General features: G+C 36.5%; 2 protein-coding genes and 1 long non-coding RNA gene across 8 annotated transcripts; 1 reads left to right on the top strand and 2 right to left on the bottom strand.

Moving 5' to 3' along the window:
- Nucleotides 1-527: 527 nt before the first annotated feature.
- LOC131798470 (segment polarity protein dishevelled homolog DVL-3-like) lies at nucleotides 528-12806 on the bottom strand. Of its 5 annotated transcripts, none has more exons than XM_066172625.1 (18): nucleotides 12675-12806; nucleotides 12218-12448; nucleotides 11683-11752; nucleotides 8036-8172; nucleotides 7687-7796; nucleotides 6835-6955; nucleotides 6278-6374; nucleotides 5782-5851; nucleotides 5574-5661; nucleotides 5302-5353; nucleotides 5091-5167; nucleotides 4534-4601; nucleotides 3858-3923; nucleotides 3640-3744; nucleotides 3269-3418; nucleotides 2762-2850; nucleotides 2531-2609; nucleotides 528-1980 (listed from the first exon to the last, which is right to left on the bottom strand). In XM_066172625.1, exons 2-18 carry the CDS (start codon nucleotides 12376-12378, stop codon nucleotides 1427-1429), a joined length of 2094 nt encoding a protein of 697 aa, XP_066028722.1. In that variant the 5' UTR covers nucleotides 12379-12448; nucleotides 12675-12806; the 3' UTR covers nucleotides 528-1426. The 5 variants fall into 5 exon arrangements, with proteins under 5 accessions (XP_066028722.1, XP_058972102.2, XP_058972103.2 ...); XM_059116119.2 differs by having other exon boundaries at nucleotides 3858-3917; nucleotides 12675-12805; XM_059116120.2 differs by having other exon boundaries at nucleotides 3269-3412; nucleotides 12675-12804.
- LOC136283573 (uncharacterized) lies at nucleotides 12516-17127 on the top strand. The gene is made up of 3 exons (XR_010718863.1): nucleotides 12516-12643; nucleotides 13837-14177; nucleotides 16001-17127. It is a non-coding gene; the product is annotated as an uncharacterized lncRNA (long non-coding RNA).
- Nucleotides 13765-20265, bottom strand: LOC131798465 (coiled-coil domain-containing protein 18-like). Of its 2 annotated transcripts, XM_059116113.2 has the most exons (11): nucleotides 20081-20265; nucleotides 19707-19763; nucleotides 19149-19275; nucleotides 18380-18469; nucleotides 18148-18278; nucleotides 17952-18029; nucleotides 17595-17643; nucleotides 16978-17393; nucleotides 15978-16222; nucleotides 15187-15253; nucleotides 13766-14092 (listed from the first exon to the last, which is right to left on the bottom strand). In XM_059116113.2, exons 1-11 carry the CDS (start codon nucleotides 20178-20180, stop codon nucleotides 13839-13841), a joined length of 1614 nt encoding a protein of 537 aa, XP_058972096.2. In that variant the 5' UTR covers nucleotides 20181-20265; the 3' UTR covers nucleotides 13766-13838. The 2 variants fall into 2 exon arrangements, with proteins under 2 accessions (XP_066028723.1, XP_058972096.2); XM_066172626.1 differs by lacking the exon at nucleotides 19707-19763 and having other exon boundaries at nucleotides 13765-14092.
- Between the last annotated feature and the right edge of the window lie 1653 nt (nucleotides 20266-21918).

The following is a 21918-nucleotide window of genomic DNA, read 5'->3' as shown; positions in this document are numbered from 1 at the left end:
CAGGCCGCTGTTCGTTAACGTAGGCAAGCGTGAAGCCATCGTTGGAAAATGACTATTTGGTCATCTCTGAGTTTTTAAAACCCTCACTTTCAAGATGAGGCCATAGAAAAGGGCATTTAAGGCAAGAACGTGCATCTGGACTCATTCTGAAACTTAGGGATTAAGGGAACTCATGTTTAGCCTCGATTCGCCTTTAACCAAGTGCTCCCCAAAGTACATTTTAATTGCCCCACCCTCCGCCCCCCAATTCCCCACAAGTACAATTTGATTGCCTTCCCCCCCGCTTCCATTTCCTAAAGTATATTTTGATTGCCCCACCTTCCCCTTCGAAAAAAAGGTGTTTTAAGTCTTCCTGAACAAAAATTTTAGGGGTGGTGTATAAAGGATCGAATCAGGTGTCAATTCTCTTCTCGGGTAAAAATTCCGCTATCAAGCTCTCCTGAAGAACGCGTCGAAAATGTTATGGTGAGGATACTTTCAACGACACCCAAATTGAAGAAACAACAATATTGAGTCCACATCTCGTATCATACTGTATTCTTTATTTGGTTGTTGGCAAAAGATATTTATCTCCTAATAAGAGTAAGATAACATCCCACTGTTCTTTTGATAGTGCAAAACTGCGCTCAATAAAATTGCTTCATTCAAGAATAATTGATTTATACATTCTATGGTAAGTATCTTTCTCGCACTTGTTATTCAAGCAACTAAAGCACGCTTAGTTTACGAAAAAATAAAAATTAGATGACCTGTCAAGAATATTTAACTTTGAAATCACACGTGCGAGGCAAGGAACACGAGAAATCGTTAACAGATATCCATGTACTGTTGTGCTACAATGACAACCCAACTATTATATTCTTCAGGCGAAACCGAACGAGCTTTATTTGTCACAGAGGATAAAACTGGCCTGAGATCAATACCGTATGTGCTGGAGACTGAGAATTATAAATTACAATTTTGGGCGCAAAATGAAATCGCGCGTCAAATTGACTTGTAAAGACTACAATAAAAATGAAGTTCTCTTTGCCAATAAAATAACTCAAGCTGGATTTCTGTACAGACCTAACCTCTCGAAAGCACCAATTTCCACACTATGTACAAATGTAAGTTATAACTAACAATGATTATTAACGTCTTGGCTCCGAAAATTCTGGCAAATTCACCAGTGCGACGATCAACTTGGTCAGCAATAGGCACCGCGCGTAAATCTCGATAACCTGTGTAACTCTGTTCAACTGATACACTAGAAACAAAAACGTCAGTCTGTTTGCAACTTGTGAAGTCAACAGAGCGAATATGGCGACAACGCGCATCGTCAGCCAGGCGCTAAGCTGTTTCGGGAGCTGCCCTCAGAGCCGTCTGTTAGTAAAGCTCACCAGCAAGTCCAGTAGCTTGTGATTGGCGGATGACATCTGTCTACTGTTTACATCACATCTACAAAGAACTCACAAGGATTACCCATCGCCATTCTAAAACTGTTCCTACTCGCTGAAATGTTCTCGGGAACCTGATCAAGAGGCCGGGGCATCATAGCAATACCTGGCATTGGGGGACCTCCGGGCATGGGAACTCCCGCAGGGGGAGGTCCTTGAACGAGCTGAGCTGATCCTTCGACGCTTCGAGCCTCACGCTCCTTGCTTTTACCTTTGCTGCTACTGCTCTTCTCGCTACTGCTTCCACCACTACTCCGATGGTCACCATCAGCGCGGTCGCCTCCTCCTCCGCTCTTCCGTGAGCTGCCACTAGCGCTGTGGGGACTTTGGCTGCCACTGTGTGCGCTGTAGAATGACTGGGCGTACCCAGGTGTCTGTGTGTCCACTATGGCTTGAGGAGGAGGGCCCGGGTAAGAAGGCATTTGATGATATCCGTAACTTGGTGGACCTGCTATCCACGAAATAGCTTGATGTGTTGGGAGGGGTCCCAAAGTGTCTTGGTCGCCATCGCCCTCATGTTCGTTGATCGTAAGAGCCGCCATATCTATCAACACAAAACACATAGCAGAAATTATTGGAATGATGGAAACTGAAACCCAAAGTAAACACTTAAAAACAAATTCCAGTGGATATGAAGGCTGGGCAGGATCTGAGTGACTTAAGACGAGCGAAATCACAGTCAGTAAACGGCAACATACCCGGCGGTTGTATTTCTCTTCGTGCATCCGATTATCTCGTGAATGCTATTTTTTCGCGCCCACTTATACGCTCGTCTCCCCTGACTGAGGGCCGGGAGAAGTGGAATTGCCAGGGCCAGATTTAAGAAAAACCCCGTTTCAAAAAGTAAACATTCTCAACTCCATGTTGAAGAAGCCTCGTTTTCATCGCACGCTCGTCCTAAGATGAATAACATCTTTCTTCAAGCCTTGTCATTTTACAAAGTATTTCAGTCATTCGATAGCAACAGAGCAAAAGGGAAATTTGTCCTAGTTGACCCAAGATAATAACATCTACAATAAAAACAAAGAGGAGCCGTCAGCTCCCCAAACCCTCTACCAAATTACGTGGGGGCAACAGGAGAAATTAAGACTTACTTCCACAAAGATCGCCAAACACATAATAGCACTGCTCTGAGAAAGTAATCTTGTTAACTGTGTGTCGAATGAAACCAGCCTGATAAACAACCAAATACAGACAAATGTGAGATGCAAATAAAACATCACAAAAATAAAAAAAATAAAAAAAACCAAAAAAAAAGACAGCAGCAGCAGCAAGGAACGATTTAGTCTGAGTACATGGCACACAAGTTCGAAAAGGGCATTTACCTTCAAAAGATTGCAAGCATATTTTCTTGCTTCACGTCTGTCTTGAAAACCTTCTACATGTGAATACAGCCAGTCTACCACATCAGATCCTGTGATGCAAAAGAAAATAACACTTAATAATGTGCATGAAAAAATTACGCCCTTCTGATTGGCTAAAAATGAGTTTCTTCTCAAATAGCGCACACACGCCTTCAAAATTCTGTCTTTCTTAACTTTCTGTGATATATTTTCATGTACGTTATTAACAAGTAATAACACGTTTTCTCTTAAAATTTCATGTAACACGCACTTGTAAATGTTTAAAGACGACATATTGCACTTCTAGGCTCGTGCAATTTTGTTGCCTTTAAAAAATTTACTCATGCTTTTTAAACCCAAGTTGCACTTGAAATAATGTCAGTACCCATACTGAAGTCAACACTTTTATTATGAGTTCTTGGTATTAAGTCAAAACAGTCAACTAAGTGACATTGATGGCTGCAGCGCATTTTTTCTCGCTACAATTACCTATAAATGCATTGGGGATGGTAATCTTGAGCCACATTCTGTCTCTGATATCAAGGCCAGAATCTGGAGCTGCCATTGTTTTAACTATCGAGGTCATGTCTGAGGTTACTGAGAGTCCTTCACCTTCTTGAAGTTCAGTATATCCTATAACAGGATGTGAAAAGAAGAGCTAAATAAAGTCAACTGCACTCCAATGACACTGAATGGACTAAATTTAAACAGACTAGGTCGATAATCACTCTCTCATACACCTAGTTACTCACTAACTACATCTGTTTCATATATTGTTTCACACTCAATGGGAAAATTTTTCTCAGTTATTATCTGAGGAAATAAGAAATTGGGATTAAGTGTCCCACATAGCAACTCACTGTCTGATTCCGGTAGAGAACTTGTCATTGATGAGCTGGTTGATGTCATTGTTGTGAGTGACTGACTGTTTGGTTGTTTTCCATATTGTGCAGTTGGTCCAAACTCTAGAATAAGTAATTGAAAATGTTTTTAACAACAGTACATCTTGAAATCATAACAATATGCAATACTACAAGTTAAATAGATGACCTTTTAAAAAAGGCTGATGTATACTTACGAGTCATTGCTGTGGTGTGTTGTACCCATGCTGAGGTATCAATTGGACGCACAGGTTCACCTGGACATGAAATTTTTAAATTACAATTACAACCACGAACACAAAACTAACGTGTTTTCTTTCATGAGAACCTAAAATGAAAAGTTGTCCGGGACCATCCTCTTATAGGGCCCAGATGCCGCATGCACCTAAAATTTGCCTTCGTGCAACTCAAATGACTTTGCTGTTGTGAATGCTTTAAATAACTGGACACCCTGGATTTAGGCAACAAGAGCCTTTAGGCATTAAGTGATTTATGAAAAAGAAAGTATTTGGTTACACATTTACGGCAACCTCTCTAAAATTCCATGACCCATTCTTAAAATTCTTTCAAACCAGAGAGTCTTAACCTTTAAATATCTTTAGCACAGTACCAGTCTTGTGGACCTTAAGAAAAATCAAATTGATTGCAGAGAACTTTGCAGTATTAATGAAGTTCTGTTTCTGAAACTACCAAAAACAAATGAAACTTGTACTGCCTTGTACACAAATTAGTGCTATGAAGTATCACTGTTTTAAACACTGATTAATGTTTAATGAAAAAACCACATCTGATCAAGCACTAACGATGACCTTATTTGAGGGGACGATGAATGTTCGCCATTTTCTAAGGAAAAACTATGATTATTATACTTACTAGGAGGTAATGTGAAGTATCCTTTTGGTGTAGGATCCCAGCATTTGGCAACAGTTAAAGTAATGGGACTGAAATTGATAATCACACAATTACACACATACTATGAATAATTTAATCATGGTAATATATAGTCTTAATACGTCTATAATTAGTTTTATATCTACATACCTGATACCACCAACATAGAATACAATAAATCAGAGCTATTTATAGATAAAAGCAAGGGAAGTGACTTCAAACTCTATGATTTCTTGGCTATCTAAGCCATTTACTCTGTTTGAAATTTCACTACATAATTTATTGGTTGGGAGAACTTTACAAGACAGTGAATTTCAAGGGATTTCTATCCCATAAATATGTACAATGTCGACGTTTGTGACATTAAAAAGAAGCATCTGGAACAGATGAACATTACAACTTGTAGCTTTCACATGGACACAATGCAAACCTGATTAACACCAAGTAAATACTTCAAATGGCAAGTTATTTCAACCCTTCATAAAAAATTTTAACTGCATTGACTAATTACTACTAGAAAGTAAAAGAGACATTCTTACCCAGGTTTATGGACCATTTCTCTCAAAACCCGCACTGCATCATCATTGCTCATATTTTCAAAATTTACATCATTAACCTATTAACAATAAAGACCAGAATAAGCCCAGAAAGTTTTGCAAAGTGATAAAGTTTGATGGAAGCTTTAGTGGAAGAGAAGGACCAAAAGATCTGGAGCGCTATGATTTAGATCCTAAGATATATTTCACATACTTGCAACAACATATCTCCAGGTTCTATCCTTCCATCCAAATCCACTGCACCACTGTCAAAGAGAAAAACAGAAGGGGTGAAATTACTTTCCTCTGCAATGGCAAATTTTTATCAATTTTTTTAAAGTACTATTTCAAATTACAAAATAGGGAACACATTCTTTAGATGATTCTTGCAAAATTGCTTTAAGGACAAGATTTGCTCTTTTCTCCAACTGAAAGAAATAGTTTGAGGTAGTTAACATAATGTAGTTTTGTCCAAGTGAAACTCACCCTTTCATGATAGAACCAACATAAATTCCTCCATCTCCTCTTTTGTTGCTCTGACCTACAATACTTATTCCTAGAAAATTTACTTTTTCTGAAAAAGAAAAATATAATGGCATCTTATGATTTTTTTCCTTTTCTCTTCTGTACAGCAAAATAAAAGAAACAAAATGTTAACAATAAAAAAGCAAACTGTCCCTGTGGGAAGTCTTACCCATATTAAGTGTGACTGTTATAATGTTGAGTGACATGGTTGACTCTGTTATGGTACTAAATGATGAACACTGTAAAGACAACAAGTACAGTTTAGGCAAAAAATTCAAAATATTTAAAAAAAACACAAGGGTATGCTTGCGTAATTTGATAGAGTGATCGCAATTCAAATATTTTCAGTGGTTATTAGGCTTTGTCATATAGTATCAGATGAAAAATATGTAATATAATTCTTCATATTTCAGCAATATTACACTGCTCTTGAACACTACACAGTCTGTCAAGTGCTTATTGAATTCCAAAAATTGTTACACAAGCAAATGCTAACAGGAAATTTATCATGAGTGGATCCAAGGACTTGGTTAACTCCTTAGTAACACTTAATGGAGAACTTTCCTTTGTTGTTATCTTTAAGGTTAACATAAATAAGTCATTCTCAACACTGAGAGGTTGCTTTACACTAGGGGAAAAATGAAGACAAAGGCTAAGATACTCACCCTTTGCACTCTTGGCATCCTTGGTCGTCTTCTCCGCCTTCTATGTCTTCCTCTAAGAAGTTGAGAACCTTCAGTTGTACTGGAGAACCTTGAAACACTGCAAACACATTTTCATGAGTCAATTCCTTCATATAATATTTATCCACATGACACTTTTCAACATTAACCCACATAACTTCTCCCTAAGATATCCATACATTATCACCAAACAGATCTTGAAATTACTCAAACCTATTGAGTAGAAGTTGTTGTCTTGACCTAACACCAAATTCTTGTTACTATTTTACATGGAAATCAGTGGCAGCTAGAGATGAGAATTAATAATCAGATCTTGGGAGTGAAAGTGTTAAGGATCCTTGCAGTATGCACAATGCATGTTCCATATCAACCTTGTAAAGGCCTTGCTCAACATTAGGAGTCTCTGTGGCTCAATAGGAGAGCATCATAGCACAGAATTTTCAAATCTAGGGTTAGATTCCTCATGGAAACTCAGCATATTTACTTAGTCCTATGCTTAAGACCAGACAGAGAAACAACTTATCACATTTTGCACTCACCTGCTTTGATCATCTGAAGAATCCATATAGCTTGTTGATTCAATATCACTACTCATCATGGAAGCACTCTCATACCGATCACCTTCATGTCTTCCTCCTTGTCTATGTCTTCCATGCACCACTGAAACACAAACAAATTGCCCACATTAAAAGATCAGATGATCTCAAGATTTGATGCACTTGATGGTTGATGAGACCAAAGACCAAATCAACTTTTTCGCATAGAGCTGGGTAAATAATCTTAACTTTGAGCATAATTTTTCTGGTTGTAAAACACTTAGGAACAAGACAAGCTCATGTTTTTGTTCCATTTTGTTTACAGCCACACAATGTTATGGTATTCACTCAACTCACTATCAATCTAGAGTTATGTAATCAAGCCAAACTACACAGGAATTTTGATTGATTCCTACTCATGATTTATCAGAGGACAGACAGATAGATGACCTCACTTTTAACAACATTTTGCTTTTCAATCAAGTGAATCAAGTAAATTCCAATTTACCAGGGGTGTGTACAGTAATAGATTGCAAATGATATTAAAATAGAGTAAAAACATGAGTGACACACTTGGCTGCACCCTTGTGTGCCACTTTTTTTTGGTTCTTAACACACTTCAACGTCATCTGCAATCTATTACTAAACAGAAGCATGGCAACATGGAACCCATTAAGATAGAATAGATAGCAGACAGCATAGCCTATCAATTGAAGTGTTTGGGATGGAAAGTTTATAGAGTCACACTAAGTAATGACAGTGATCACAACGGCTGGTGCACAACAGAAAAAGGCCATAAGCACATAACACAAACAGCAGTGTAAAGGACAAATTTGAAAATAAAATTCTGGTTACCTTCATTTCTGTTGATATGTTTGTCCCTCCTTCTTGACCCTCTTCTGGAACTTACTGTGGAATCTACTTCTGAGTCAAAATCGCCTGCTGTTGAGTGCCCTCCATGGGGACTAAACATAAATAACAGAAAAATAATAAAAGATGTGAGGAAAATTGCCACAAGAGAGGGAAAACAGATAATTTGAGTCCACATTATGATTCAAACACTGATGCTTCCTAACTGAGCTACAAACCAAGAAAGGGGTGAGTTCCTTTAGAAACTGTGGTGCTGCATCAGTAGGGGGTATGACAAATCTTGGATTAATATTCAGACATTAGGTGAGAACAGATGAGTATAAGTTTAACTTACTGGAAAGAAGGTGGTCTGGAGTCTCCAATACCAACTGTTCTGGGCATCGGAGGGTGCATATCAGATGATGCTGATATAACTGACTGCTGATCATCTCTGCCTGTGTCTGACACACTACTTGTGTCTGATGTGACAAGCTGCAACAAAAATTTATGATTAGTGATCAGACTTGCATTTAAGCATTCTTAGTTAAGTTTTGATGTCAGAAATTGTTACTCATGTTCTATACTAAGTTAAATTCACAACAATACTTGATCTTTAGTCACTTTCTGCTGACTTGTACTCAGAAAATGAACCTTTCTATGTTTTTTTTGGGTTTTCTTTCATGGTCCAGTCCATATTATCTCTTTTGTATACCACTAAGTATTTGTCACAATTTCAAGCATTTCAAGGGGAATGCTCATTATTTTGTGCCCCTTTCTTTAGCACAACATTTTATAAGAAGGAACTAACTTAACCCATTAACTCCCAAGATCTGATTGTTAATTCTCCTTTGTAGCTGCTACACATTTCCTTTTAATTTAGTTAAGAGAACTTGGTGCTAGATCAAGACAGCAGCTTCTACCTGATAAGTTTGAATATTCTCATTACCTGTTTGCTGAAGAATGTATGGATATTGTAGGGAGAAGTTTTATGTTAATCACTTCTGGGAGTTAAAGGGTTAAGATTTTAACCTTTTACACCCAAAATCAGTTTACAAATTCTCCATTGTGTTCTCGAAACCTTTCCTACTGTGCTGACTAGGAGAATTGTTTAACAATCAAGATCTTCTTTAGTTGAGCCATTTTCTTTATTCTCGTGACCTTAATGCATGATTCAGGGGTGATTTTGGAAGGAAAAATTAGATGCTAGGCACGTAGGGGGTCCAGAGGTTAATAAGTGGAACTGAATCATATCAAAAAGGTAAAGAATGAGTAACAATGTATGTTTGAGTAAGACTACTATTTTGAGAAAAGCTGACAAAGATCTATGCTTGCCTAATGAATGAAAATTGTATGAAAGAAATGACACTTTTACACCATGGCTGCCTTCTCTTCATCAACTACAAAAATTTTAATTTTCTCTTAATATCACCAATCCTATTACCCACCAATTTGAGAACAGATTTTGAGAGATTCTTGATTCTTGTATGTGATTAACCTCTTAATTCAACCATTTTTTGAACTTCTTCAATAATTAATTACATTGCCATAAAAGTTTCAGGAAATTGCATTTCTATGGAGAAATCTACACCCAAAGAGCCCAAATCTGACAGCTGATAAACTAATTAGATTTGTAATCAGTGATTTCTTTTGGTCCAGGATACAAATGTAATCCTTACATACAGCACATTCTTTGCAACTAGAGACAGATTTTATCATATTAATGACATGCCTCCAGGGAGTGAATACAAAATTTAGGTTTCTTCAACCTGTAAACAAACTTTGCATACAATTCAAAACAAGAAAATGTCTACCATGTGATTTCCTTTATGACAAATCAGAAGGAAAATATTAGAACAATTCTTCTGAGGCAGACTTCAGCAATTAACAATATCATTTAAGGCTGGCCTTGTCAGTTTAAGAGCTTTTATTATTGTCACAAGAAAGCAATTAAATCACTTGATGAACAATACATAGGCAGTAAGATATTTTGTGCTTGTTTAAAATATTACAGTTGATCATTCAGTGGTTTGCCTTTCCATGATTAAAAAGCCACCACACAAATTGGATTTATCAACAAAGCAAAGAGTAAAGCTCCTTAACAAAGAGCTAAAACCATGAGGATTGTGGAGCAAAGCCTAAATATTTAAAAATAGGAAAAAAGCATAACTGAACATTTTTCACTTTCCTTCTTGCGATATTATTATCCAGAGATTTAATGAACTTATGATGAAGCCTCCTAAGAACAATCAATTATATTTTTGCAATCAACCAGCAATAAATGTTAGAAATAAATTTTTTTGATACCTTAGACTCAAAACGTAAGCTAAAATAGATATTTTAATGGCACACCTAACCAGTTGACGAACAAATATTTTTTTAATCTTACAGGCTACCATCATTTGTCCAAAATAAAGCTTAATTGTTTTAATCTCTCAAAAGGATGCTAATGAGGTATGCCAACAAGGCCATTAGCACGTCCATCTACGAATGAAATACCTGGACTTTATGACAAAGCGAAACTGACAGTTAACCGAACAAAACCAGCTGGATAAAATTTCAATTTTAAAATGCCACAAAAAAGAACTGTGTTATATGGAACAGAAAAGAAACCAAACCTCGAGTATTTATAAGGTGTCTAAAGTACTAAAATACCAATCACTGCTGTGAACTGACTAATCCATGCTTAATCCTGGCATTCCATGTGATGTGAGCGTGAATTGTGAGTCTTCAATATTGGTAATGAGTTGTCTTACCAAAACATCTGTCTTAAATGTGTTTTACTTGCCATCACATCACTTATGCTGTTATCAGTCAATCGCTGGGTGGCCAGTCAGCCGCGATTCCGAACGAAAACACAAAAAAAACCCATTTAGGCGATACAAATTAAGAACAAACGAGAAAGGGCATCCTATTTGGCGCGCTCATTCCATTACTTGGCTTTTCATCTTGTAGCATAGTAATATATAAAATTGATCTCGAAATGGTTCATACGATTAAAACCACAGAAGTTTATCTATAATGGATTTATATGAAAAGAGAGTGCTTCCAAGGAAAAAAAGAGCGAGAATTTACGAGAACTGGGAGATGAAAAATCTTGGAGAGTGCGAGGATTTGATGAGTAACGAAGTAAAAAAAAAACCCTCTAAGTTGATAGATGGTTTTCTAATTGCAAATCTTGTAACAGCACTTCGCTTTAAATAACGCAGAGCTTCTCGAGCACTGGTTTAAGACTTAACTTGAGTAAATTACTATGCTTTTTTTGCTAAACATAGGAATGTAAATTAGCGGCTGCTATACGCGTGGGACTAAGTGAAGGTTGTAACGCGATCGAACAAAAAATCGTTCGCAAAGCTATACGGCAAAAGAGCAAACTGTTTACATCTGAGGAACAGTTACTAGTTCTTCCGTATAATCAAGATTAAATCTTGGTTCCAAACAATTGACTCAGTAGGAACTCAGTGTGATATAAATTAAAGATGAGGTTTTGTACAATCAAGAAAACCTGATTACCGAGGGACAATCGACAAGCCAATATCTTTCTGAGGATAAAATACGACGAGCGACATTTGAGGTTTGGATGTTGTAGTGCGACGATTTCCACAAAAACTTAAAAGATAGGGTGACAAATCCAAGTCGAAATGTGTTTATATTGAGGACTAACTCTATGTCGTTCGATAGCGTTCCAAATAATAACCGTAAAACAAGATCATACTAAGAAGTGTATAAACACAGCGTCAGGCGCCAGACGGATATGCGTCCTCAAATCATGCTGTCGAGGAGGGAAAATGCACGGGAAAAAAAGGAAAAAAGGTTTCCCGGCTAAAATAAGAGTTAAAAAAGGCAATCGCCTGCTATGCACGATCATGATCAAGTTACAATCTAAGATAAATTGTGTTCCCTGCTACGAAAATACGTCAACACACTAGCTCTTTTGGCTGGCTTCGATCGGTAATCCATCGGCAGGTTATGTTTTTTAAAAAAATTCAATGACAGACGGCTTACCCAAGCAACTACCCGTCCATTAAAGCAAGGCAAATTCATCTCTTCATCGCTTATCTCTTCTTTGACCACACTGCAATAGGAATTAGAAATTATCAACTGAAGATATCGGTTACAAGCAAAACGCGCTATCAAGAGTTTGGCTGAAATGCATAAAATCTGCGCGAAGAAGCGACAAAAAGACTTCGCCTTGAGTAGTTAGAAATAATGGAAAATTGTTTGAACAAGCGGTAGGCATGTACAGGCGATAAACACATCGAGTCTCTAATCGCAGCGCTACTGTAAGCTTACACCTTAAACACTAGCAAGTATGAGAAGCCGGGAATATTTGACAGCAATATTCTGGAGCTCGTAGCATTCGAAAGGATTCCAGTGTTTTTTTCAAAACAAACGCATTTCAGAATATGCTATACAAATATGAACTCTTTTGAAAATCAAAGGTGTTCCGCTAGGGAAATGACTTTAGAGCAAGAGACAACGTAAACACTGCTATGAAAGCAATCTACATACAGCGTACAGTAGTTACACATCAACTCACCCGAAATCGTCATCCATACTTTTGAAAAAGAACTTGTAACTCGGTCGATTGAGGACATTTTTAAAGTCCGATAGAGTAACCTCTGAAGGACTTTTAGGTAGCTTTACAAGGTACGGCGTATCTTCGTCGTCGATGTGGTATATAACTTTTGTTTCGTCCATTTTGATCAAGACACTCTTCACCACACCAACATGAACAAGAAGTCCTATTGCATGGCTGGCACATCAATCACTGTTGGGTCACATGGGTAATGTCGGCCAATCAAAGAGCGGCGAGACACAATCCAGTTAGACAACAACACATTCATCACAAAAGATCACCAAAAAGAAAATAATAATAATATTCGCGCGAATCATAGGTAAAAAGGTAGATCTTGGAGAGTAAAGATCTTCAGAACTCTTGTGAAATCTGTCGATCAAGCTGATGGTAAGTACTGTACACGTAAAATTGCTCTTACCAAATGATTGAGAAATCTACTCTACTCGCCTACTCGAGTGACTCTTTCCGCTCTTAGTAGTTTCCGCACAAAGGACTTCCGACCGCCGTTTTCAGTTTAAAGTCAAAATGCCGCAAAGATCAGTGAATCACAACACTAGCTTCACGCATGATTGGATATGCGAATGAGCAAGTTTTACGGATTTAATGAATTTAATAGCATTACGGCGCGGTTAAAGCTTGTCTCTGATCATACATCATAAAGACGAGAAACAGGAATCTGTCAGTGAAGAAATCTTTGGTATTTGTTACTCTCTGGTAAGTCCTCAAAATAAAATAAACACTCTTCTAAAATACCACAGATGTGTGTTTATTTACTGAAGGTTGTGAAACAAACGCAAACCCTCCCACATTGCCGTATTTATCCTAGCGTGTTAACTTAAAGTTAAGTTGAGTACTAGAGAAAATTAAATCAACACGATACAAACTTCGTCACGGCTTGGTTTTTGAGGTCAATTGATCCGATTACGTTGCATCTAAGATACTAATCGCGAGCCGGTTTCCTGTTGGATGATACCACACAGGAACTGTCTGGAACCCAAAATTTCAATGAAAAGTTTAAACGTAGACACCTGTTTACTTCTAAGGGGATTCCATCAGTCATTTCAAATTGAGAGCGTTATTTTGAAAGAGATTTTCGATACGTCCTACTAGTTTGATTCAAAATCTGGGCTAAAACTGGTCGTTACTGTTGATCAGGGTGTGACTGCGTCTTTGGGAAGGTTAAATTCCCATCATAGGGCAAACATTCTTTGGCAAAAAGCCGTTGATTTTGAATGAGTAATTTCCCTAGATGGATAAAATGCCTCAGGCCAAGTTGACCCCACAGACAGTTATCTATCCCTCCTTCTCCACATCCCCCAATTTCCTTAGGACCAGCTTCTTGACAACACTCATTTGCTTATTAAATTGTATTACACTTCAGGGATAATTTGTGGTTAGCAAGGCTAATTGTTAGGTAAATGATAAATCTGGGCTATAGCCTCTTTTCCAAAAGTACAGAAAAATACAGTTTGCAATGCAAAATTTTTATTACTCTTTCACCTCTGGTAAAACAGAGACTTATAAAACGTTACAAACAATTTTAAAATTCCTCATCCCCATTTTTTTTGGTATTTTTTCAGATTTAAAACAAGCTGAATGCAGGTCTGTTTGGGCTTTTGGTAATGCCAGATTGGGAAGTTGTCCCAAAAGAGAAAGTGAAGGCCTCTGGGCTTTTTGATCGGCAAGTAGAATCTACATCTCCAAAGATTGAACAGCCACTTACTACAGGTGACATGCTTGTACCAAAGAGACCCATGCAACTTCTACTTTCTGTGGTTGCTGATGGTTCAAAGAGGTTTACAGCAGGCCTTCCTAAATCAAACTCACCAACTGACCCTGCAAAAAGAGAAGAAAGATAAATGAAAATTGCTGTGAAAACAGATGTTGTAGCAAGTGTTTGAACTTTACAACAGGCATGAAAGTAAGCCAATAGTTACTGTAGTTACTATGGTTATAGTCCACTTTAAAGCAATTGTGAATTACTAGGAGGAGAATATATGGAAAAACTGTTTGTATAGCATGTGTGAATAATTCTGATGTGATGTTTTCACACTAGAAATAAAGCATGATAACTTTTTGATCTTATCTAGCAGTGTTTACTAGTAGTTATAACAAATTACAAACTTCCTCTTTTGGCACAACATCAACAGGTCATCAGCTTGCCTTGATTACACCGAGACATTGTTACAATATTTTATAAGAAAACAGCTTTGCTAATCATATTAACCCTTAGTCAGCCTTTCACAATGCAAAAAAATCATTTTATTGTTTGTTTTTAATTAAAACCTTTAGGTCATTGTTCTCTGGCTGAGATCTGGTTTAATCTCTGAATGTAGAAGAGTCCATTTACATGTGAAAATTACATTCCGATGACCTATCTTTCTTTCTTTCCTTCTTTCTTGTTCCAGTATTTACCAATTAATCAGAGTATAAAAATAGGACAGTTTTGTGTTAAGTTTTATTCTTCCTCTGCAAACTTTTTGGTCATGATTATCAAATGATCTAAGAGTATAAAAAAAAACCACATAATTTTAACTTTTGAAGTTCCTTTCAAATGAAACTGTCATCAATTTTTAAGAATTTTTAAAATTAGCTAAAATAAACATTGATTGCTGAAGGGATCAGATATTCACTGGTATGATAATTCTTATTAGGAAGATGTATTTCATTTGCCACATAATTTGCCTTGATACAGCAGATATCCATATTACTGTGTTCACCAAGTGTCTTCTTATTATCATGATAAATCCCCTGGTGACACCAAATATCAAGAAATATGTTTTTTTAATCCTAAATCTTGCTGAACTTTCAGCAGGAAATGCTTAGCAATGTCATGCAGTGCTAAAATAATAGCAGCAAAATCTCATGCAATCAGACTTATCTATCATTTCTGTCATGAGTACAATCCTAACACTCTTTGAATTACTTACCAACTGATCCTGAGGTATTCCTTGTCCCTTGCATGTTGAATGTAAAAGGTGTACTATCTGCACTTGGCTAAAATAAAAATTTGTGAGACAGAAATTTTGTTTCCTGGTTACGGTTTGATGCTTTGACAATTTCATCAATCATTAATGATTATTGATCTTAACTTATATACAAACTTGTAGTTATAGATTATATAGATTAAGTCTTTATTTCGTATGTTTAAACCTCAAATCAGGAATATTGAGAATGCATAGTTCTCAGTTTTCACTGAGTGTATTAAAACCACAATTAAAGTAATCACTGACAATAACCGATCAGACCTCAGGAAAAAACATACGAATTCAATGAGAATTAAAAGAAGAAACATGCAAACTTCCAAAGCATTGTAAAATAAATGTTATAGAGTTGTGAGTGGTTTTGATTTTAAAAAAAAATACATCTTTATGCTTTAGAAGTGGCATATCTTTTCTAGATCAACCTAGAGCACAGTAAAGCAGAACTGATACAATCCTGGACTCCTTTCAACACTCCATTGAAACACACTCAAATTAGTAGCTCTTTGTCATTTCTTTTCGCTCTTACCCTTTAAACCCTAGGAGTGACCAACATCTAGTTTCTCCTGACAATTATACTGCTTAATCATTCATTTGAGATCATGAGAATAACAGAAATGATCACCAACTAAGAAAGTCCTTGATTGTGAAACAAATTCTCCTGGTCAGCACCTTAGGAAAAGTGTAGATAACAGTATGGAGGATGTGCATACTGATGTTAGGTTGTAAAGGTTTAATACCTGATTGTTTTCTGGATCCACAGAGCTATGGTCAAACATTGGACGATTATGAAACAGAAAACCATCCCCAGGTGATTTGGTGAGCTGTAGGATCATATCTGAGTGCACTTCAAAGTTAAATGGACTTTTGACAACTTCTGAGGTTGAAATGGAACCACAGTTTGGCTGTCCTGTTGATGTTGGTGTTGTAGGAAGGACTGTCTGTTCCTCGTCATCATTTGAAGTTGATGTAGTTTCAGCTACAGCTGTTTTGTATGAAATATGAATACTTTTGACTATATTCAACTGGATTAAACATTAAGCTAAAGAAGAGTTAAAAAAATTGATGGAGAATATTTTAATCGGTTACTTTGATGTCTGTCAACCATTTTTTGGAATTTAATAGTTGCAGAAATTCAAACGCTTATCCAGTACATTTCTTATGGTTATAACAATCTTAATCATAACCAATTCCAAATTCCTCAATTGTATTTAATATTCTGAATGTGAAAGCAATCTTCGCAGTAATTATATTCAACTCTGTATTTTGTAGAGTTGAAATTGGTCAGTGTAATTGGACAATTGGCTGTAATCAGACACATATAATCAGATATTTAGAGCAGCCAATGACACTAAGTCCTTTAAACTAGATCCACTAATCACAGAATTTATTACAATAACCATAGCAACAACCGCTTACCCTACAAAACTGAGGAGTTTCCAAAATGGAGGAATTTTTTACTTTAGACAATTTCTCTACTAGAGATATTTTCTCAAATAAATGGAAAATGTAATGGTTATGAGCAATTGGTATTAGGACTTTTTGTCATCCATTTCAGTCTGTAATCAAACTTGTGATTGACAAATTAGACTCCCACTTCAAGATTGTCCAATTTTGTATACACTTACAATCACAGACCAAATTGGACTCCACTCAGTCCTGTTGCCATAATATATATTGTAGTATTTTGTATATGGGGGATTGAAATATTACAGCACTCTCTATTTGCCAATTTGTCACCTAAAGACTGAAGGTGTGGGTCTGTACAGCTCTGCTCATGAGCTGGACTTGTTTGATCATCTGTGTAATGCCTTCTCTGCTGATATAGAGTGTCTGATAACTGCTCAGGAGAATATCTCTCCATTGGTACAGCCTCTTTTTGCTGGATTGGCACATTTTGGTCTTCACATGACTCCACTTCCATATTTAACACAATGCTCTCTTGTTTTGAGGACTGTTCAAAAAATGAGTGCTCAACTTGCTGTGACATCATCATTGGGGTGTGAGGTTGAGAAGTATTTTCATCTTGGGAATTTTTCTCTTGATGACCTTCATTCACACATTTGCTGAAGTCTGCTTGTTTGGTGTTGGCTATTTTGGATCTGATCCTCTCTATGTAGTCTTCAGTTGTTCTTCTCTCAATATTCAGCTGAGCTCTTTACACTGTCAAAGAATATAACTTTAATTCTGAGCCCTCCAAAGTGACTATACTTTTCACTGATAGGCTCTGCAATAACACAAACTCTTATACTGATAGTTGATTTTCAGCTGATGTAATAAAATGGGCTGATTCTGATTAAATCAACTGTGAGTAATTGATCAAAATTTCTCATTAATGTGAAGTGTTTGAAGGATACAGTTGGATCATAAGTGGAATAGCAGATGTGATTCCTTTCTTTAGTGATTCTGAAATTAGATTGATAAAGATGTTTGGTTAAGTTTGTTTAATCCTTTGGTCTCTTACATCAGTTTACAGTATACCATTCCTCATAATCTATGGTACTGACAAGGAGAGTTTGTTTAGCAGATAAGAGTTTTTCTAGGGGATAATAATTTCCTTTATTCTCATGACAGAAGTTTTTGATTCAGCAATGGTACTGTTGGGAGAAATTAGATTCTAATCACTCTTAGTGGTTAGAAAGCTAAATCAGCAAGGTTTTAAGGTTGATGAATTATCCTAACAATAACATTAGGAAATGACCCATATATGATACCTTCAATGTTCTTCTTTTCTTTTTCCATGCAGGAAATACCTTCTTCTGTTTGCTGGATACTGGATCGTATTGTCTGCACTAAGTAAAATGAAATGTTACCAACAAATTAACAATTTGTAACTGCAACATGGTATCTTCCAACATTTCTATAATCACTGGAAGTAGATAAATGACATGACTATCACTAGAAACTTACATTCTTCTTTGATTTCCATGGTGTTTTTCTTTATCTTTGTGAGCTCCTGAGCATTTTCTTTACTTTCATACTGCTTCTTATATCTGTCCCATATTGCCTCATACTTGTTGAGGATGCTTTGGTTGTTGGACCTAAATAAAAATTAAGGTTAGGATGAAATTCCAGATAGAACAGTTGTAGCTGAAGCAAATTGTAAATGATTTACACCACTTGGAATTATTATTACTCTCACCTGGCTTTCTCAAGTTTATCAACCACCATTTCCTTCTTTTTCTCCATGGCTTCTTCATGTTCTTGTAGAACACAATTGGTTCGTTTCAAGCTGCAGGTGAAACAAAAGAATTAGCTGTTGTCAGCTTCCAAACATTTTCTAGCTATTTTATGTGTTTTTCAGGGTGGGAGGGAGATATCTGATAGTAACTGGTTGATATACTTTGTTCTGAATGGGTGATACACAGTTTGGTAAGTTGAAGGTCAAGGGCATTCAAGGTTAATCTTTTTAAAGTTTTCAGATTAGAAGTTGCAAAACAACTATATGCAATTGTTGGATGAGTTTGAGCATGATAGCATGAATCACTAAAACCAAGATAAGTGTTATCAACCAAAGCCGCAGGCTGAAGTAGATAACACAGGAACAAGGTTAGGTAATCCATATAATGCAAAAAAAAAACTGAATTCAATAATTGTTTTTTTTATACATTTTTTAAGCAATCCTCAGAGGAAGATACTTTTCTCTGAGTTTGCAAAGGTTGAGAACACTGCATGGACAAAAGGGTAGGAAACTAGGCAGACTTTGAATTCAATGTGATGAATGCATATCTGCTGCAGATATTGCCATATTATGTCAACTTCACATGCCATTGTATCTTGAGTGAATACTCCCAACTGACCAGATTTTCCGTAGTAAGTCTAACATAATAAAACAATGACCAAGAGCTGAGCATTTGCACCCCTAGAGCACCTCTACTGTTTTTTATGGAAACCATGATGTTACTCTTTACCTCGCACATATCTCCCTGTTTTGAGTAAATTGTTTGTGCAGCTGCTTAGCTTCTTCATCAAGTTGTGTGGTAGACTTTTCTAATTCTTCAGTTTTCTGATTTTTCCCCTCTAACTGCTTCAAGAGAGCTAAATATTTGATAAGAGTTAACACTTGTGTACCAAACTCTTGTGCAGCAGAATTGATACAAAAACTAAAATATCATTATTCAGCATGGATTGTAGAGGTTGTAAAATGAAAAGGGAATTTACTTGACTTTCAATTTTTGTGAAGAGGAGTTGCAATCTGTGAAACCCCTTATACTTTATCCAATACTATTTTTTTAAAAAATTAAAATACAATTTATTTAAAAATAACTCTTCCATAAAGACGTTTTGAAATATTTTCTTCTTGGTTTTTCTTAATCCTGTTAAATCCCATTAACTATTTTATTTTAAAACCTAATTTTCCCCTTCATTCTAGCCCCTTTAAATCTAACTAAAAAATGATTTCAAATTTCCGGTATAAATTTTACAGAAGATTTACGAGTTTGCGACGTGCCATTATTATATTTTATTACCTGCATATCGCTGTTTCTCTGTCTCGATAAGGCGGACTTGTTCAGAATTTTCCAACTCTGTTTCGAGGAGAAGTTTCGACAAAACAAACACCGTTCAAAAATTACGAAACACGATGTAGAAAATGTGTGAGGTGTTCTGCAAATATGTTTTAGTTTTTTAAGCTTTATTTCCACTACTTGGAGACATGCAGATCATTCGTCTACCACAAGATTATCTTAGATTATCTCTCAAACACGTTGACAAAAAACTTTCATTTCTCTTTTGTCACGAAATGATAGCAATTTCTAAGGAGTTATTTTTATACGACTTACGCATTGTCTACATGCCCGACAGTCAGACAGGTTTTTGATAAAGATCTTGAAAAATTTTTCACCTGCGTTTTGAATAAGCTGATCAATTCCAGGTGAGCACTGCTGGGGCTGTGAGAGGAGGTGTTGAGGAATGAAAGGGGAATTGAATTCTGAGGTCTGCATGTTAAACGCAGACGTTATTTTAGAGCAGATTAAAGTACACTGTAGACACTTCCTTCGCTCTTTTTTTTTCTTTTCCTCTGACGACACTGTGCAGTAAAGTGGTATCCGCTCTCGTTTTCGCGCCAAGATTTCCCGCTTTTTTTGAAAGGACATGTGAATAACTGGAAAAAAAGCTCTTCAGAAAGGTATAATGTACTAAATAACACTGAACGGAAGACAGACTAAAAAAGACACAACAGAAAAAAAAATAAAGAGTAATTTTCGTCCACCATTGAATTTGTCCACTTTCTCGCTAGAAAACCGGATATGTGACAGCTTCCTCAGAGTCACAGAAGAAAGGTTAAATGCATATGGGATACAGCAATATTCAATATTACCAAGCTCAAAAAAAGAAAAAAATGGAACGAATCATTGATGAAGATTCTGTTTAAAAAGAGGGTCAGAACAATACCTTTAACATTACTGGTAGCAATATTGATATACTGCATGGTTACATATCTATTGTCATCCTCTTCAAATTTTTGGTTTCTGTTGAGGACTGGATAGAACCCCCGAAAAGGAACCGGAAGTGGATGAAAATGACCGAAAGCGTTCTCGTCATTGAGGCAAAACGATGCAATTAATCCTTTAACCCCAAAGACTGACTATCAGCTAATTTCTCCTTGCGACATCACGCCTGAATTCATCATTAAAAGTCGGTTATGAGAGTAAAAAAAATGATCACCAACTAAAGAAATTCTTTGTCTTTAAATAAACTCTCCCCGTCAATAACCGGAAATTTGTAGAGCCAACGTGGTAAACGCGCATTGTGATGTCAGGAAATAAAGGTTAAAGGAGATACAGGAAATTCTCATATTGACTGGAAATACCCAGATCCCCCTAAGAGGACCTTATGCTTCGTTGCATTCCAGTCATTTTTCCCCACAAATACACATAAATTTTGATATTCTCTTACTCTTCAGTCTATTGCTTTTATGAAATAAACGTAAATATTTCAATTTCCTTTGAGTTATCAATAAGTCATTGACTTAAGTCAGTTATTTTGTAATGTTTGTTGTCCAAGGTCGCATGAAATCACGTCGTTTTCAAGCTTTGAGCCCTGGGCAAGGCGGAGGATTTGTCCAAATAAGGACGTTTAATACAAAGGACAACAAGACAACTTTCGAATCAAAGATGAGCTGAGTATGCATGAAAGAGAAAAATTTGATAATGAATGAGCCATTTCCGAGATTCCCGAGCCTCTGTCTAACACGGGGGGGGGGGGGGAGGGGGGGAGGAGGGGGGGAGTAAGAAGACTTTACTTCGTTCGTAAGCTCAAAAAAGGTGAGAAATTTCGGCGCGAAAATAAAGACTGATGCATCAATTTGCAGTTTTTTTTTTTTCAGAGAAAACGGCAGAAAAGGTGAAGGAAATGGCGACAGTGATATACTTTTTCATTATTCCTTGCGACAAGAACTAATTTTTTAAGAGGAAGATTTCCCTTTTCAACTCATTTTGAAGAGTAGGAGTTTGTTGACCTCAAAACTTAGCGCACAAAGGCAGTCATGTGCATTTTTCTTGTATCTCATATCTGGTCAGACCGGACTTTTACAGCAAACAGCAATTGGCAAAATATGAACTTCTTCCTGTCCGTGTTCAATAAAAATGAATATATGTGCATAGGTCTTGAAAATAATTTGTTTAGGGGTAGAACGAAGGATTAATGTAAACAGAATTCATTTTTGCTGTTAATGCAACT

Source organism: Pocillopora verrucosa, chromosome 9 (genome assembly GCF_036669915.1).
Source record: "Pocillopora verrucosa isolate sample1 chromosome 9, ASM3666991v2, whole genome shotgun sequence".
In the NCBI taxonomy this organism is placed as follows: domain Eukaryota; kingdom Metazoa; phylum Cnidaria; class Anthozoa; order Scleractinia; family Pocilloporidae; genus Pocillopora; species Pocillopora verrucosa.
Note: the sequence above shows the minus strand (reverse complement) of the source record. Positions and strands in the feature narration are given on the sequence as shown.

Bases quoted from the DNA above. Each gene is read 5' to 3' on its own strand.
- LOC131798470 (XM_066172625.1), bottom strand. From the start codon at position 12,378: ATGGACGAAACAAAAGTTATATACCACATCGACGACGAAGATACGCCG. The intron at 5,354-5,573 runs GTGAGTTTCACT...TCTCTTTGACAG, and splicing joins GTTGGTTCTATCATGAAAGG to TGGTGCAGTGGATTTGGATG. The intron at 1,981-2,530 runs GTAAGTCTTAAT...TTGTGTTGATAG, and splicing joins GTTTGGCGATCTTTGTGGAA to ATATGGCGGCTCTTACGATC.
- LOC131798465 (XM_059116113.2), bottom strand. From the start codon at position 20,180: ATGCAGACCTCAGAATTCAATTCCCCTTTCATTCCTCAACACCTCCTC. The intron at 19,764-20,080 runs GTGAAAAATTTT...TCCTCGAAACAG, and splicing joins TCAGCTTATTCAAAACGCAG to AGTTGGAAAATTCTGAACAA. The intron at 17,644-17,951 runs GTATCATATATG...ATCTAATTTCAG, and splicing joins AGAAAAGAAGAACATTGAAG to AATCACTAAAGAAAGGAATC.